The following is a 14,015-nucleotide window of genomic DNA, read 5'->3' as shown; positions in this document are numbered from 1 at the left end:
ACCAGGAAAAAGTGGCAGTCTTGGGAACTGCTAACCCAGGATCCCTAGTGCACCTTCACAACCCTTTCTGATCCGGCTTCTTTGACGCTGGGTTCCTGGGTGTGCCTTGGCTCTAGTCCAGCAGGCCTCAGCCAGACTGGTCCTACCAGGATACCTCTGACGTCTCTGCCTGGTGAACTCCTACCCAACCTTCAAAACTCAGCCCTCATATTACCTCCTCCATGAAGCCTTCCTGATCCTCAGATGCTCTGTTTCTCCGAGCCTAGCTCATCCTGCCAGCACCTAAGTTAACAGACCCAGGGCCTAGGTCTCACCATGGAGCTTCAGCCAGCCTAGGGAAGGGACTGGAATAGGCATGAGATGCTGGGCAAGTCTGCCCTATCTGGGCCTCAGGTCCAGAAACCAAAGGATTTAGACAAAGTCCCAAGTTTGGACTTGATGATGCCACTTCGGGGAAAGGCCTGGCCTCGCGAGGAACAGAGAGGACCATAGGCTGGTGAGGAGGGAAGTGGGTCAAGGGCCCGTTTCCTCCAGGACATAGAAACAGCCCCAGTCAACTGAGGCGGAGATGCCACCGCCTCTGGAATTGGGCCCTGCAAGAAGTGGCCAGGTGGGTAGAGAGAGGACAAGGCCTGGGGGCTCAGTGGCTTCAGAGAGAAGAGTGAGGCCTGCACTGAGGCACAGGGCCTTGTGATGCATGGCCAGGGTAGCTGTGGGGTGTGGCCACCTGCTTCCCTGCAGAACCAAATAAACGTTATGGGAGAGAAGCCAAGCAGTGGCCTGGCCTCAGGGACCCCTCAGTGAGTGCCAGCCCATCTCTGAGCCAGTGTTCCCAGGGCCTGTCCTGACTGGTCCGAGGAGTTTGGCTGGGGCCTCTGGAGGCAAAACCCCTTGCCCTGCCCTGTCTCGGACACATGTTCAGACACAGACATCAGTGGCTTTTTTACTCCCTGAAGTCCTCTTTTCTCCACAGAATATTTACAAACAGGGAAGGGGTGGAGGCCACTTCCGCCACCAAATAAGGGGCTAGGGAGGGGGGCAGTGCTAAGACACGCCTCTGCACAGGGAGAGTTCCTGAGGAGGGCCCAGTGTGACCACAGTGCCCTCAGGGGCCCAGGTGGTTCCAGACGGCTCAGGCCAGGTCGGGGCTCAGGCCAGGTCGGCGGTGGGTGAGCCCAGCTGCTTGGAGGCCAGGAGCAGGCGTGTGGCTGCACTCTCAGACTCCGCCTGCAGCCGCCGGTTGTTGTGTCTCAGGCTCCGCACCTCCTCCTCCAGGGCCGCCCTATCCGCCTTCTCCTGGGGTGCCGGGGAGACAGGAGTCAGAGCCGCCAGCCCCTTTCCTGGGGCAGCCCTGTGACTCCCCCCAAGCTCAGCCCACCCCTCACCTTCTGCAGGTCCTCCTGCAGCTTCCTGAGCATGGACTCCAAGTGAGAGACCTTCTCTGAGAGGTTCCCAGGCTCTGGCCTGAAGACATGGGGGTCAAGACTCAGCAGGACCAACGCAGGGGGCAGTGCACCAGCTGACTCCCAGCCCCAGCTAATGAGAGGGGCCCCGCTGGTCTTCCAGGCATATGTGGCAGCAGAGCCCAGGACAGAGCTCCACCCCAGCAGACAGGCACGAAGGGGGGGTCATGTGGGCAGGTAAAGCGGCTGTGGGGAGTTGGGGAGCTTACTCAGCATCAGATTTTGGAGTTCCCTTAGGGTCTCCACTCTCTGGGATGGGCTGTCCTGTGGGGACAAAGGGATCAGGTGGGCAGGTCAGAAAGGGGGCAAGAGCACTGCCCAGGCTTACCGCAGCACCCTGGTGGCCTCACCCTCTCGGGACAGCGACTCCAGAATGGTGTTGCAAGTGGACGCAATCTCTGAGATGGCCTGCCACTCGTCCTCCAGGGTCCCACTGCCCGCCTCCGACATGACTGTGGGCACAAGGAGCAGGCTGAGCTAGGGAAGCCCAGGAGCACCCCCCGACCCCTCCCCTGCTCTCCTGGGTTCAGACTCACTCCTGCTGATGGAGTTCCGCAGAGACAAGGTACGTGGCAGAAAGGAGGCCCTCAGCTCCGGCGCCGGGTTGCCCTTGTCCTCAGAGCCACTGGGACTGCCTGGCCTGTCCTGTGCCACAGAAGTGGATACAGATTCAGTGATGCCCACTGTCACCACTGTGCTGTTGGGCTCCAGAGCCTGGTTTCTGCTCACCTGGGTCAGGGGTGTCTCACTGTCAGCACTGGGTACTGATGGCTTGGCTGTGGTGGCCAGGAGGAGGTCCGGGGTGGTGTTGGGCAGGACTGGGGCCTCATCCGACAGAGAGCTGGGGAGAGCAGGGGTGGCTCAGAAAGGGAAGCCGCTTTCCCAGAGGCCTGGAGGAGAGGGAAGGCCAAGAGTGTGCACCTGCGTGGTGACAGCGAGTTCTGGCTGTGCAGGAACTCAGTCCTCTCCTCGGCCAGATCCCCAGGCCCTGGAGGACTGCCACCATCTTGCAGGCACAGGTGCAGCAGCTGCTTTGTGGTGGGCAGCAGGGTCACCCCCTGGACCTCATCCTGCACAGGATCTGGGGCCCCCCGCCGGCTAGGCTCCTGCAGCGACAGCGTGTACAGCTCCGAAAAACTCCTGTGGGGTGGGACAGGGTCAGGCAGGACTTCTCCAGTCCCCAGCGTCCTGCATCACTAGCCCCACCCCCAGCCCGCCAGGCTCACTTCCAGGAGCAGGAGAGCTCCCCGGCTTCCTGACAACAGTGAAAAATGTCTGCCTGGTTACTGGCCATTTTTCCAGACCATGGTTCAAATTCCATTGCTGCCCCTGTATATCCCAAGCAAATCACTCTGAACATCAATTTCTCCATCTGTGAAATGGGGATAATAGTACGAACCTCATAGTGTGCTGTGAGGATTTAAATAACACGTGTAAATTGCTTAAATCCCAAAACTACTGTCTGTAGCCAAATCCAGCCTGTGCCTTTTCCTTTTCTTTTCTAAAGCAGATGTGCCAGTTTCTGTACTGCGAGCTAAGCATGGATTTTACTTTTTTTTTTTTTTTTTTGAGATGGAGTTTTGCTCTTGTTGCCCAGGCTGGAGTGCAATGGCGCGATCACAGCTCATGGCAACCTCCTCCGCCTCCTGGGTTCAAGTTCAAGTGATTTTCCTGCCTCAGCCTCCCAAGTAGCTGGGATTACAGGTGCCTGCCATCACACCCGGCTAATTTTTGTATTTTTACTAGAGACGGGTTTCAGCATGTTGGCCAGGCTGGTCTCGAACTCCTGACCTCAGGTGAGCCACCCGCCTCAGCCTCCCAAAGTGCTGGGATTACAAGCATGAGCCACCGCGCCCGGTCCGGATTTTACATTTTTAACTAGTGGAAAAATCAAAAGAATATTTCATGATAAGTTAAAATCATGTAAAATCCAAATTTCAGTGTCTATAAAGTTTTAGCGAGACACAGGCACATTTATTTATTCATTTACCTACGACAGAGTAGCTGCGGCAGAGACCAGATGGTCCAGAAAGCCTAAAATATTTATTATTTGGCCATTTACAGAAAATGTTTGCCTACCCCTGGCTTTAGCACAGGAAGTTATCAATAGCGTGTAGTGTGTGTGTTGGGTGGGCGGGTGCCAATACTTAAAAAAAAAGATAGTGGGGGCTGCTATTTGATCTTTTAAGCAGTGGGAGCAACGCGCTTAACTGGTCCCATTCTACATATGAAGATAGAGGTTCAGGGCGCGGTGACTCGCACCTGTAATCCCAGAACTTTGGGAGGACGAGGCAGGTGGATCACCTGAGGTCCGGAGTTCGAGACCAGCCTGGCCAACATGGTGAAACCCCATCTCTACTAAAAATAGAAAAAATTAGCCGGCCGTGGTGGTGCATGCCTGTAATCCCAGCTACAAGGGAGGCTGAGGCAGGAGAACTGCTTGAACCTGGGAGGCGGATGTTGCAGTAAGCCGAAATCACGCCATTGCACTCCAGCCCGGGCAACAAGAGCGAAACTTCGTCTCAAAAAAAAAAAAAAAAAAAGGAGAGAGAGAGGAAGGAAGGACAGAGAAAGAGAGAGAGACAGAGACAGGAAGAGACAGGCTCAGACGGGCTAAGAGACGGGAGATTCTTTCCAGAAGGAAAGGTATCCACACTGGGTTCCTGAAACTGCTGATGGCGACCCGGGAGGCGCAGGCTGCGCGGTGGCCAACTGCCGGCCCTCCCACCTCCCCGCGTCCCCGGCACCCTGACCTGCGGGGCCGGCCGCTCTCGTCGGGGGGCAGGACGGTGACGCAGACCTTGGGCGCCGAGCGCAGCAGCTGGGCAGCGGCCTCGGGCCGGAGGCTGGGCAGCGTCTGGCCGCACACGCGCAGGAGGCGCGCCCCGGGCCGCAGCCCCGCCGTCTCGGCGAATGTGAAGCGCTCCACGTGCGTGACGAAGCCCTCGGCGTCCACCTCGAAGCCCAGACGGCCTTGACCGTCGCGGGGCAGCGCCAGCTCGCGGGTCTCGCAGCCACGGCTCACCAGCTGCGGACGGGGCGGGACGAGTGGGCGGGGCTGCCGGGAGGTGGGGCCGCCCCAGCGCCCGCCCCCTGGACTGCGTCCCAGGCCACACGGAACTTTCCACAGTCCCCGAGGGCCGCGTGTGCCACCGCCCGAGGGATGAAGACCAGAAGTCGCTTACCCGAGGGCACCAGTTCCGGCCTTGCCAAGCCCCGGGGCTGGCTCTGCCCTCCTCGACTTTCCCTTCCGCAGGAGTAGGGGACAAAGGCGGCGGGAGGGAGGGGTCCAAAGCAGGCTCCGCCCCGCCGCGCGCAGGGGCCCCAGTTTACCACTCCGGCTCACCTGCAGGCGCGCCACCACCTCGCCCACGGCTTGGCCGGGGGACCCGTCGAAGCGCAGCGTGATCGCCTCCCCGCGGCCGTGGTACAGGTCCAGCTGCTGCTCGGAGAATGTCCAGGCCAGCACGTCGCGACAGGCGCAATTGAACACTACGCGGCCGTCGCGCGGCGCCACCAGCACCAGAGCCTCGGCCGAGATGCCCAGCAGGCAGGGCACCTCGATGCCTTCGGGGCCGCTCGCCTGAGCCCCGGCGGCGACCCGCGCCCCGGGCGCCGCGCGCACTCCCCACACCAGTGAGCCCGCTGCCTGCAGCTCGGCGCCTGGGCCCCGAGGGGCCGCCCGGCGCCTCCCACCCAGGGAGGGCAGGCCGAAGCGTGAAGCCGAGTCCAGCGACGTAGTGGTCACCTCGTTGGTGGCCAGGTCTTGCAGGTACTGCTGGCGGGTGCGCGTGGCCATGGCGTGGAACTGGCGCGCGTGGCCGGCCGCCTGCTCACCATTCAGCGCTTTGGCCAGCAGGAAGGCCCGGAAGTCGGCGTTGGCTGCGAAGGGGCCTCCGCCAGCAGGCAGAGCTGGCCCGAAGGCAGGGGTGTCCTGGGTGCGGCTCACGGCCACCCTGCGGGGAGGGAGGCGTTAGTGAGGGGCGGCAGGACTCCATGCCCACGGGAGACCTGGGACCACTCCGGTGCCCACCTGTAGGTGGTGTGTGGCGTGCAGGGTGTGTGTGCCCGCACCACTAGGAACACGTGCTGGAAGTGCGAGCGGATGGTGGTGGGGCAGAAGGGCTTGCTGCCAGGCTCCTGGAACACGATGGTCACAATGTCGTTGCCAATGTGGCGCTTCCGGAGGAGCTAGGGGTTGGATAGTAGGGGCTCGTGATGAGGCCTTCTGTGCCCCAAACCCCTCCTCATTCAGGCAGGAGAAAGCCAAGGCACCAATGGCTCCCCCACTGCCCCTGGTGAAGACCTAGGGTGTTTGTCTTTGGGAAGGGGCCACCAGAGGGGCGGGCTGTTGGGGCCAACAGAGCTCCGGCCAAAGCTCAAACGTCATGGACCATGCAGGGCCCTCCATGGTTCCCGGAAGCCCCACCCCCACGTTGGTCCCCCTCACACCTGCTGCTGGTTATTAGGGGTGTAAGGCAGCATCGTGGACACGTGGAACATGATCTCGTGGTCCTGGTACGTGGTGTAGAGGGAGTGCGTGCCTGTGGAATCCGCTGTGGCCAGGGAGTTAGGGACACAGAAGGAGAAAACAAGGGGAATCTAAGTGGCTTGAACTTGCCATTCCTGCCTGTACACAGGAGCCTCTGTGCCCCAAACAGCAGGTGGACAACCAGTCATGCCACCAGCCAATGCCCAGCCAGCGAGATTCAAGGGCCTCAGCCCTGGGTGCCCCTCCTCCTCTCCCTCCACAGGCTCCAGCCCCATGCCAGAGTGAAGGGGGGTCAGGATGGGAGAGTTGAAATAGAATGAAGACAGAAATGAGAAGTGGTCTCAGAGGGAGGGCAGGGTCAGGTGTCCTAGGAGGACAGGTGTCACTCCAGGCCCAAGCATGTGTGGCATGCTGGGAAAGTGAAAAGCAGGCAGGGGGTGCTCAGTACAACACCTCCCAGGGGTCCTGGGGCCCCTTCCACCAGGGAGGTAGGGGCACCTCTCTTCCACGAGGCTGAGCTGCTGGAATGTGTTTGGTGGAGGGGTAGTGCCCCCAAACCACTTTAGCCCCAGCTCAGGCAGTAGGGTACTTGGGCCTTGAGGGACAGTCCCAGACCCTCTTTTCAGCCCATAGCTTGGCCCTCATAGCCCTGACTCAGATCCTTAGCTCACCCAAAGAACTCTCCAGTCCCCAGCCCCAGGATTGTACGGACAAAGGAGTGACAAGGCAATTTGTGCTCACCCCTTCAGCACAGATCTGCTCCCACCCCTCCTGCCCCTGGGCCTCACTTTTGGTGTCTAGCTGGGCCCGGTAACTCTCAAAGCCTTTGAGCCGCACCACATCGCCCAGCAAGGTGAGAAACTGCATGAAGGCCGGTCCCGCCTCCTGGTTGTTGTACATCTCCTCCTCCGAGCCCTGGCCCGCCCGGCAGTACAGGATGCCCACCTTGCGTTGGAAGCTCAGCTGTGGGTGGGAGACAGAAGGCATAGGTCTCAGTCCTCTGCAGCCCCACCCCACCAGCTCTTAGGGAATGGATGGGACGCTGGCCTGGGGCTGAGCACCAGCCCTCTCTGAGCCACTTGTGCCCTTGCCTGTCAGGTGAGTACAGTCTGTTGTGCTCCTCGTGCTTGGGAGGGCACAGGTAGGAAGGGATGGGAGGAGGCTGGTTCCCATGTGGCAGTAGAGAAGGTGATTCACAGAAAGGACCCTTCCAATAAACATACACATTATCATCCTCCTTATCTCAAGGCTGGACTGTCCTCTGCACCCCTGAATCCAAGGCACCCCCACCCCAGCCCCTGCAGGCCAGGCACCACCTCTGCCCCCCATGCTCCCATTTCTGTGCCCTCTTCCCGGCTCTTCCCTCTGCGGATAACTGGATAACCATGCCCAGCTCAAGGTGCTCTGAACTCCTCCAAACAGCACAGGCTCCCCTCCAGCGGTCACCTCCCTTTTCTACAACTAAACTTGTCTGCACTTACAGTCCCCACTTCGATTTCATTCCTCCCAACCCCCTGCACCCCCCACTCCCCATATGGCCCCCAGATGTGGCCTCATCCTGGTACCCTCTCAGCCATAGGTGGCACTGGGGATAGCTGGAAACTCACCTTGCCTAGGGCCCCAGGAACCCCGCCCTCTTCTGCCTGGGCCTCTTCTCCACCCATGCTCCTCCCCCTCCCTGGCTGCAGCAAGGATGACACCCTCATCTCCGCCTCCCATTCAGACCGGCCTACCAAACCCCGGGCCTTTTTCTCCGGCTGCCTAATGTCTCACCTTGCTGTGACTCCCCCATCCTGCTCCTCCTCCTTAAAGCACCACTCCTGGGGGCCAAGAAGCTGGGAAATCCTAGCACTTCACCCCTTCCAGTCAGCCACATGACTACCCAGTCCTTCCTGGACAGTCACCTCCTCTTCACCTCCACTATCGCTGCCACTGTGTCTAGCCTGGGCAACTGCAATAGCCTTCAGCCTGGCATCCCCGCCCCGTACAGTCTAGTCCCCATGCTGCAGCCAGAGAGCTGCCCCTCTCAGATCTGCACCGTATCCCTCCATGGCTCCCCAGTGTCCACGGGAACAAATGCAAGCTTCTCCCCCGCCCCTCCCCACAATCCCAACCCCAGCCACGCTGAACTGACTGCCTAATGTGCCATGCTCTCATTCTCCAAGCCTTTGCACAAGTTATTCCTTCTGACCAGAAAACACCTGCTTATCCGGGCCTGAGCCCTTTTGTGTTCTCCATGCTGGAAAACCCTGGCCAAGGAAGGGCTCTCATCACTACCGTCGTGGCCCAGGGAGCCCTCAACATTCCCTTTCAGTGTTCCAGTACTGCTCCTGTGTTTCAGCAGTTCTCTGTGGGTCTCTTTCTCCCACCCAGCTGTGAGCTACTCAAGCAAAGCACCTGGTCTAGACCTGTCCCCAGCATCCAGTCTGAGGCCTGGCACCAAAAAGGTCTAAGAAATGTTTGTTGAATGACTGATGGGTTGAATGATACAGAGGAGAAGACTCAGCTAATGGGCAGCTTTCAGCATGGAGTGGGGGATGGAAGGAGCCGCTCCAGGAAGCTGTGAGCACCACATGTTAGAGGAAACCCAGCAGGGGCTGTGGGGGAAATTGGCCAGGAATGATGCGGGAACTGCAGGACCAGTGGGGTGAGTCAGACCAGGGCATCTAGGGCTGCAAATATCTTTTTAAAATGCAGACTCTGGGCCAAGGGCAGTGGCTCATGCCTGTAATCCCAGCACTTTGGGAGGCCGAGGTGGGCAGATCACAAGGTCAGGAGTTCAAAACCAGCGTGGCCAACATGGTAAAACCCCATCTCTACTACAAATACAAAAATTAGCTGGGTGTGGTGGCATGCACCTGTAATCCCAGCTACTCAGGAGGCTGAGGCAGGAGAATCTCTTGAACCCGGAAGGCAGAGGTTGCAGTGAGCTGAGATTGCACCATTGCACTCCAGCCTGGGTGACAGAGCGAGACTCCATCTCAAAATAAATAAATAAATAAATGAATAAATAAATAAATAAATAAAGTGCAAACTCTGATTCAGATGGTCTGGGGTGGGGCCCCAGAATCTGCATTTCTACATGATGTGGATACTGCTGGTCTACAGAGCTCACTTTGAGACGAAAGGCTCCAGATGACCTCTGATGCCCTGTCTCTGAAAAGCCAGCTCTTCTGGGGTCACCACCCAGCCCAGGATCAGGGTCAAGGCTAGGGGTTTGGGAGCTGGGCAGGCTGGGTTCAGACTGGGGCCAGCTGTATGGCTGGGGGCTCCGCGGCCCGCCACTCACCACTTGCTCATCCAGTGTGAGCAGCGTCCGTGGTACCTTGGGTGAAGCTGAGCCCAGGCGCAGGCAGCTGGGGCTCAGCTGCGGCGCCACGTGCTCCAGAAGTTTCCTTGGGGACAGACCCCGTGGGGGCCCCGGCGGCAGCGCGTCCTCCGAGATGGTGCCACGGAGTGTCCGGAGCTGAGGAAGGGGTGTAAGGGCACTCAGGATGCATACAAGGTGTCGGGGAGGCAACCCACGTCCTGATCCCGCGATCCCGGCCCACCTGCGTGGTCCGCACGATGACGCGGTAGCTGTGCAGGGTGCCCCCTCCGCTGCCCTCCTTCTCCTCCCGCCGCAGGCTCACTGCCACCGGGCCCAGCGACTCGTCCATCCCGAAGAAGTTCTGATGTTCTGGGGGACCGCGCCGAAGAAAACGATTCTGCCAGGGGTCCCGCCCTCTGGCAGCCCCGCCCCCGCTCGACCACGCGCATCACTAAGCCCCGCCCTAGGCTTCATCTCACCACAAAGTGTTGACCCTAGACTAAGTCCCGCCCCTCTGTAGCCCCGAGCTCAATATCTTGATCTCAACCCTGACCCAGAGGTGGACCCAGACCCAGACCTAGACCCACGCGGCCAGCTCCCAGGCCTAAATCCTGCCTTGGCTCCACCCACCACGCCCTCATTCTCCCTTCTATGTCCTGGAGCCCTCTCTCCGCAGTGCTGGTGCGAACAAGGTTCACGGATGCAGGGATTTGAGGCCTGAGTTTTCACCCCACAGAAAAGCCCATAGGGAATCTCTCCCCAGCCTGGCAGGTTGAACCAGATGGAGGATGAACCAATACGGAGGCAGAGGGACCAGCCCTGGCTCGGGGTGAGGAGCCAGGGATTAGCCTTAAGAAGGTGGTTGAAAGTAGGTTCAGGAGGACCCCAGCTCAGCTCTTGAGCCCTCCCAGGGCCAGGGACTTTACAGGAAATGGACAGTTCATGAGCCCTACTGTGTGCACTGCAGGTGACAGGGACCTCTTCTTCAGCCCCCCTCCTCCACTCCCTGGAACTGCCTTTCCTCACCTTTGCCATAGAAGTATTTGCGGTAGTAGCCAGCACCCAGGTCTGCATGCTCCAGGCTGTAGGCCGAGGTTCGGTTCTGTGGCTCCTCCAGGATGGACACGGCCGCGTTGGGCAGTGCAGGGGGCACAGGTGGGGATGCTGGTCCACCCAGGCCTAGCTCACCCTCACCCCCAAGCTCACACACAAAGCCAGGTGCCCCATGCAGCAGGTCCGAGCTGGCAGCCTGGTCCTCGGCTGAAGCCAGGGTCCCAGAGCTGGCCTCTGAGTGGCTCCCCATCCCCTGAGACCTCGGAGCCCAATCAAAGAGCAGGCTTTGCACGTCATAGTGGGCAAACCATCGAGGCTCAAGCACTGGTGGGAAGGCAGGCTCTGGTTCCTCTGCTGGCAGCCCCAGCAGTGCCAGCGGGTCAGTGAAGAGCCGGGTGGAAGTGGCTGCAGGTCGGCTGGCCTCTTCGTGGCTGTGGGCACGGGCACGGGGGCTGGCTGGCGTGGGGGGCCTGGCCTCGCCTGCATCGCTGCCGCTGCGCAGGAGCGGGCCCCGGACTGGCCTCGGCTCGAAGGTGTGCAGTGTCAGCGGGGGCCTTGCTGGCTGGCGCAGCTTGCGGGCAAAGAGGTCATCTGTGGACGCAGGGGCCATGCCCCGCCGAGGGCTCCCCACACCGCCGGCCCACATGGGCATGCTCTGTGGGCCTGACTCTCCGGGGGCTGGGCCGCATTGGCGGGCACGGGTGTTTGGTGCCCAGCCTGAGGTTGTGGCAGCAGTTCCTGCCCTGAAGGAGGAGGGGGCTGCTCAGAGGGGCCTGGGCAGAAAACAGGAACCCAGGCCCCCAGCCTGGTCCTCCACCACCCGTGTTGGCTTCCGGCCCCCTCCGAGACCATCAAAGCTGCTTCCGCTTTCCAGGCCACTTCCTTGTCTGCCTAGGGCTAAAGTTTCCAGCCCCCTCCCCAGCTTAGCTGGGCAGGGCTAGAGGCTGGGCTGTTGGGTCTTGGTCCTGAGGGTCCTGGAGCCTGGGCAGCCCTGGGACTGCCAGGGTCCCCCAGTCGCCACCCACACACCTTAGCTTTGGCCTGGGCCCAGAGTAAGGGTCCCACCAGGACCTAGCCCAACTGCACAGATGACTTGTATTGGCTGGGACGGGAAACCCAGGGGCCACTGGTGTCTGGGTCCTGCCCACTTAACAAAGGGAGGACGTCCTGTCCCCAGAGACCTTCCTCCCTGCCCCTCCCACTTCCTTCAGGGTCCCTGGAGAGCTGATCACCCAGAGAGGTCTGATCTCAGTGCCCTGGACCTCAAGGCCTCAATACCACAAGGACACATGGGTTCCCAGGGGGGCAGCGGCAGGGCAGCAGGAATGGCAAGAGGACTTCCTTCAGCACAGGAAGTAGCCCCAACTGTGGGCCCAGCCCTCTGCCAGGCCCCCACATCCTGAGGAAGGTGCTGGGGTCACAGCAGCTGTCATGGGACCCCAGTCACCCTGCCTTGAAGGACAGGCCAACTCACCTTCTTGCAGGCTACTGTGCCCAGGCTTGGGGGCAAGAGGAGTCACAATGACAGGGACCCATAGGGACCTCTGCCTACCTGATCTCACTGATGCAGACAGGGAGGTCTGAACCCCATGTGACAGATGGTCAGATGAGGTCCAGAGGAGATGCTCTTGCCTGAAGCAATTCCGTGTCAGAGCTAGGATGTGAGCCTGGGTCTGCCCATCTCCAGGCCCTAAGCAGGGCTGCACCTGCCCACTGCTGTCTGTGTGCGTAGGTTTTGGGGGGTGGGTGTTGGGTTGAGGTTCAAGGTCTCACAGGATGCAAGATTGAGACACCCAAAGCCCCAGGGACCTGCTAAGTGCGGAAACGTGACGCCAGAGGCAGGTGCAAATGGTGGTGTGAGAACTTGAGGGAAGCCACGCCCAGGCAAGCCCTGGATGGAGTAGGCAGTGAGGACAGGGAGCTGGGGAACCTCCACTGGGGGTACAGGCATCTAATGGTGGGTCTTCATGCAGCATCCAGCAACATCATGCGGGGCTGGGCCGGAGGGGGGTGGAGGAGGGGCTCCACACACCCTTCGTCTGGGGCCTCCAGAACCAAGCAAGAGTCGGCTCCCCAGCCCAGGTGCTTCTACCTTGATTTCTCCTGAATAAACTCCCATGCTGACCTTGAGCCTCTGTTTTCTCATCTCTAAAATGGGGTTAACTGGCCGGGTGCGGTGGCTGAGGCCTGTAATCCCCACTTTGGGAGGCCAAGGCGGGGGGATCACCTGAGGTCAGGAGTTCAAGACCAGCCTAGCTAACATGGTGAAACCCTGTCTCTACTAAAAATATAAAAATTAGCCGGGTGTGGTGGTGCGCGCCTGTAGTCCCAGCTACTCAGGAGGCTGAGGCAGGAGAATCGCTTAAACCTGGGAGGCAGAGGTTGCAGTGAGCCGAGATTGCGCCACTGAACTCCAGCCTGCGGGACAGAGTGAGACTGTCTCAAAAAAAACAAAGAAAAAAATTGGGTTTAATTATTTCTGTCCCCTCCCAAGGCTGCTGAGAGACTGAGAAGAGTGAGGTGAGTGTCGCTAGCTATGTGTGTGTGTGACGGGTGTAGCCCCTGGCTCCATGAGCCAAGCTCTGGGCACATTCAGCGCTCGGGCCTGGGCTATAGTGTGTGAAGGAGTAGGAGGGCATGAGGGAGGGGGTCTGTGCAAGCCCCGCTCCGTGTGGGCTGAGCTCTGCACGCTTGGAAGTGAGATCTGTGCATGTGTGCACCCAGTCTGTGCGCTGCCTCTTGCTGTGGCCCAGTGCCAGGCTCTGGCGCTGCCTTGAGGGGTGTTCTCGGGCTCTGCCCCCCACCCTGAAGCTTCACACAGGGTCCACTGAGGCCAGGACATTCCTCCAGGCCTGTGTCACTAGGGGTGGGGGGAAAGGGCCGGCCCCGCCCCCACAGATCCGGAAGGCCTGGCTGCCCCAGGAGGAGGAGCTGGCCACTTCCCAGCACATCTGGAGGTCATGACCCCATTTCGGCTGCCAGGGGGCGCGACAGATGTTTCCTCCCAGGCCAGGCCAGGGACTGGGGTGGAGGCCGCCTAAGAAGAAGAGGAGCCTCAGAATAAGGGGGAGCCCCGCACACACTTGCAGTGTTGAGGGGGAAGGGGTCACAGTGCCGCCACCAGGAGTCAGGAGCCGCCGCTTCCACTCACCGGCTGGCTGGCCAGGCTAAGCCGTCACACAGAGAGAGTAGGAATGGCTGGTCAGAGACAGGGGGCTGGACATATTGACTCGGGACTGAGCTGGAGCCCGGAGGGAAGTTGGGAGGGTGCTGGCGGCGAACGTGGCGAGGACCCCACTCCCATACACATCACCCGGGCCCACGGCTAGGCCACCTCTCCCCTGTCGGGCCCGACAGTAGTGCCTCCCGTCCCCTGCTCCCGCCAGTACCTCTGGGGCTCCCGCCCAGCCGCCGCCGCCCGCGCTGGGGTCCCGCTGCCGCTCTCCCGCTACCGCTCCCGGCGCCGGCTCCGCCTGGGGGCGGGGCCATGCTGGGGGGCGGGGCCATGCCGGGAGGCGGGGCCGGCCGGGAGCTGTCTGCGGCGGGAAGCGCAGCAGCGGGGATTCCAGGCCTGGCGGAGGTCAGCACCGAGCAGTGCTCATTCTAAGGCCATTTCCTCTCCTGAGAAACTTGTGCCTGCCTTCCAGACCAACCGGGAGGGCTAGCGGAGGCCACCTAGCGTCCAGCTCCCGGCCAG

General features: G+C 60.6%; 1 protein-coding gene across 5 annotated transcripts; it reads right to left on the bottom strand.

The window, feature by feature from the left end:
- Positions 1–935: 935 nt before the first annotated feature.
- Positions 936–13,812, bottom strand: SIPA1 (signal-induced proliferation-associated 1). 5 transcript variants are annotated; one of them, XM_063783093.1, is made up of 17 exons: positions 13,708–13,812; positions 10,292–11,061; positions 9,507–9,634; positions 9,245–9,421; positions 6,744–6,918; positions 5,916–6,019; positions 5,497–5,654; positions 5,212–5,419; positions 4,810–4,905; positions 4,217–4,491; positions 2,385–2,603; positions 2,193–2,304; positions 2,000–2,108; positions 1,814–1,915; positions 1,673–1,727; positions 1,386–1,464; positions 936–1,296 (listed from the first exon to the last, which is right to left on the bottom strand). In XM_063783093.1, exons 2-17 carry the CDS (start codon positions 10,968–10,970, stop codon positions 1,150–1,152), a joined length of 2,823 nt encoding a protein of 940 aa, XP_063639163.1. In that variant the 5' UTR covers positions 10,971–11,061; positions 13,708–13,812; the 3' UTR covers positions 936–1,149. The 5 variants fall into 5 exon arrangements, with proteins under 5 accessions (XP_063639163.1, XP_016776744.2, XP_016776745.2 ...); XM_016921255.4 differs by having other exon boundaries at positions 4,810–5,419; XM_016921256.4 differs by having other exon boundaries at positions 4,810–5,419; positions 11,871–13,787.
- Between the last annotated feature and the right edge of the window lie 203 nt (positions 13,813–14,015).

The sequence above is a fragment of the Pan troglodytes genome, chromosome 9 (assembly GCF_028858775.2).
Source record: "Pan troglodytes isolate AG18354 chromosome 9, NHGRI_mPanTro3-v2.0_pri, whole genome shotgun sequence".
NCBI lineage: Eukaryota > Metazoa > Chordata > Mammalia > Primates > Hominidae > Pan > Pan troglodytes.
The sequence above is the reverse complement of the archived record's forward strand: the minus strand, read 5'-3'. Positions and strand labels throughout refer to the sequence as shown.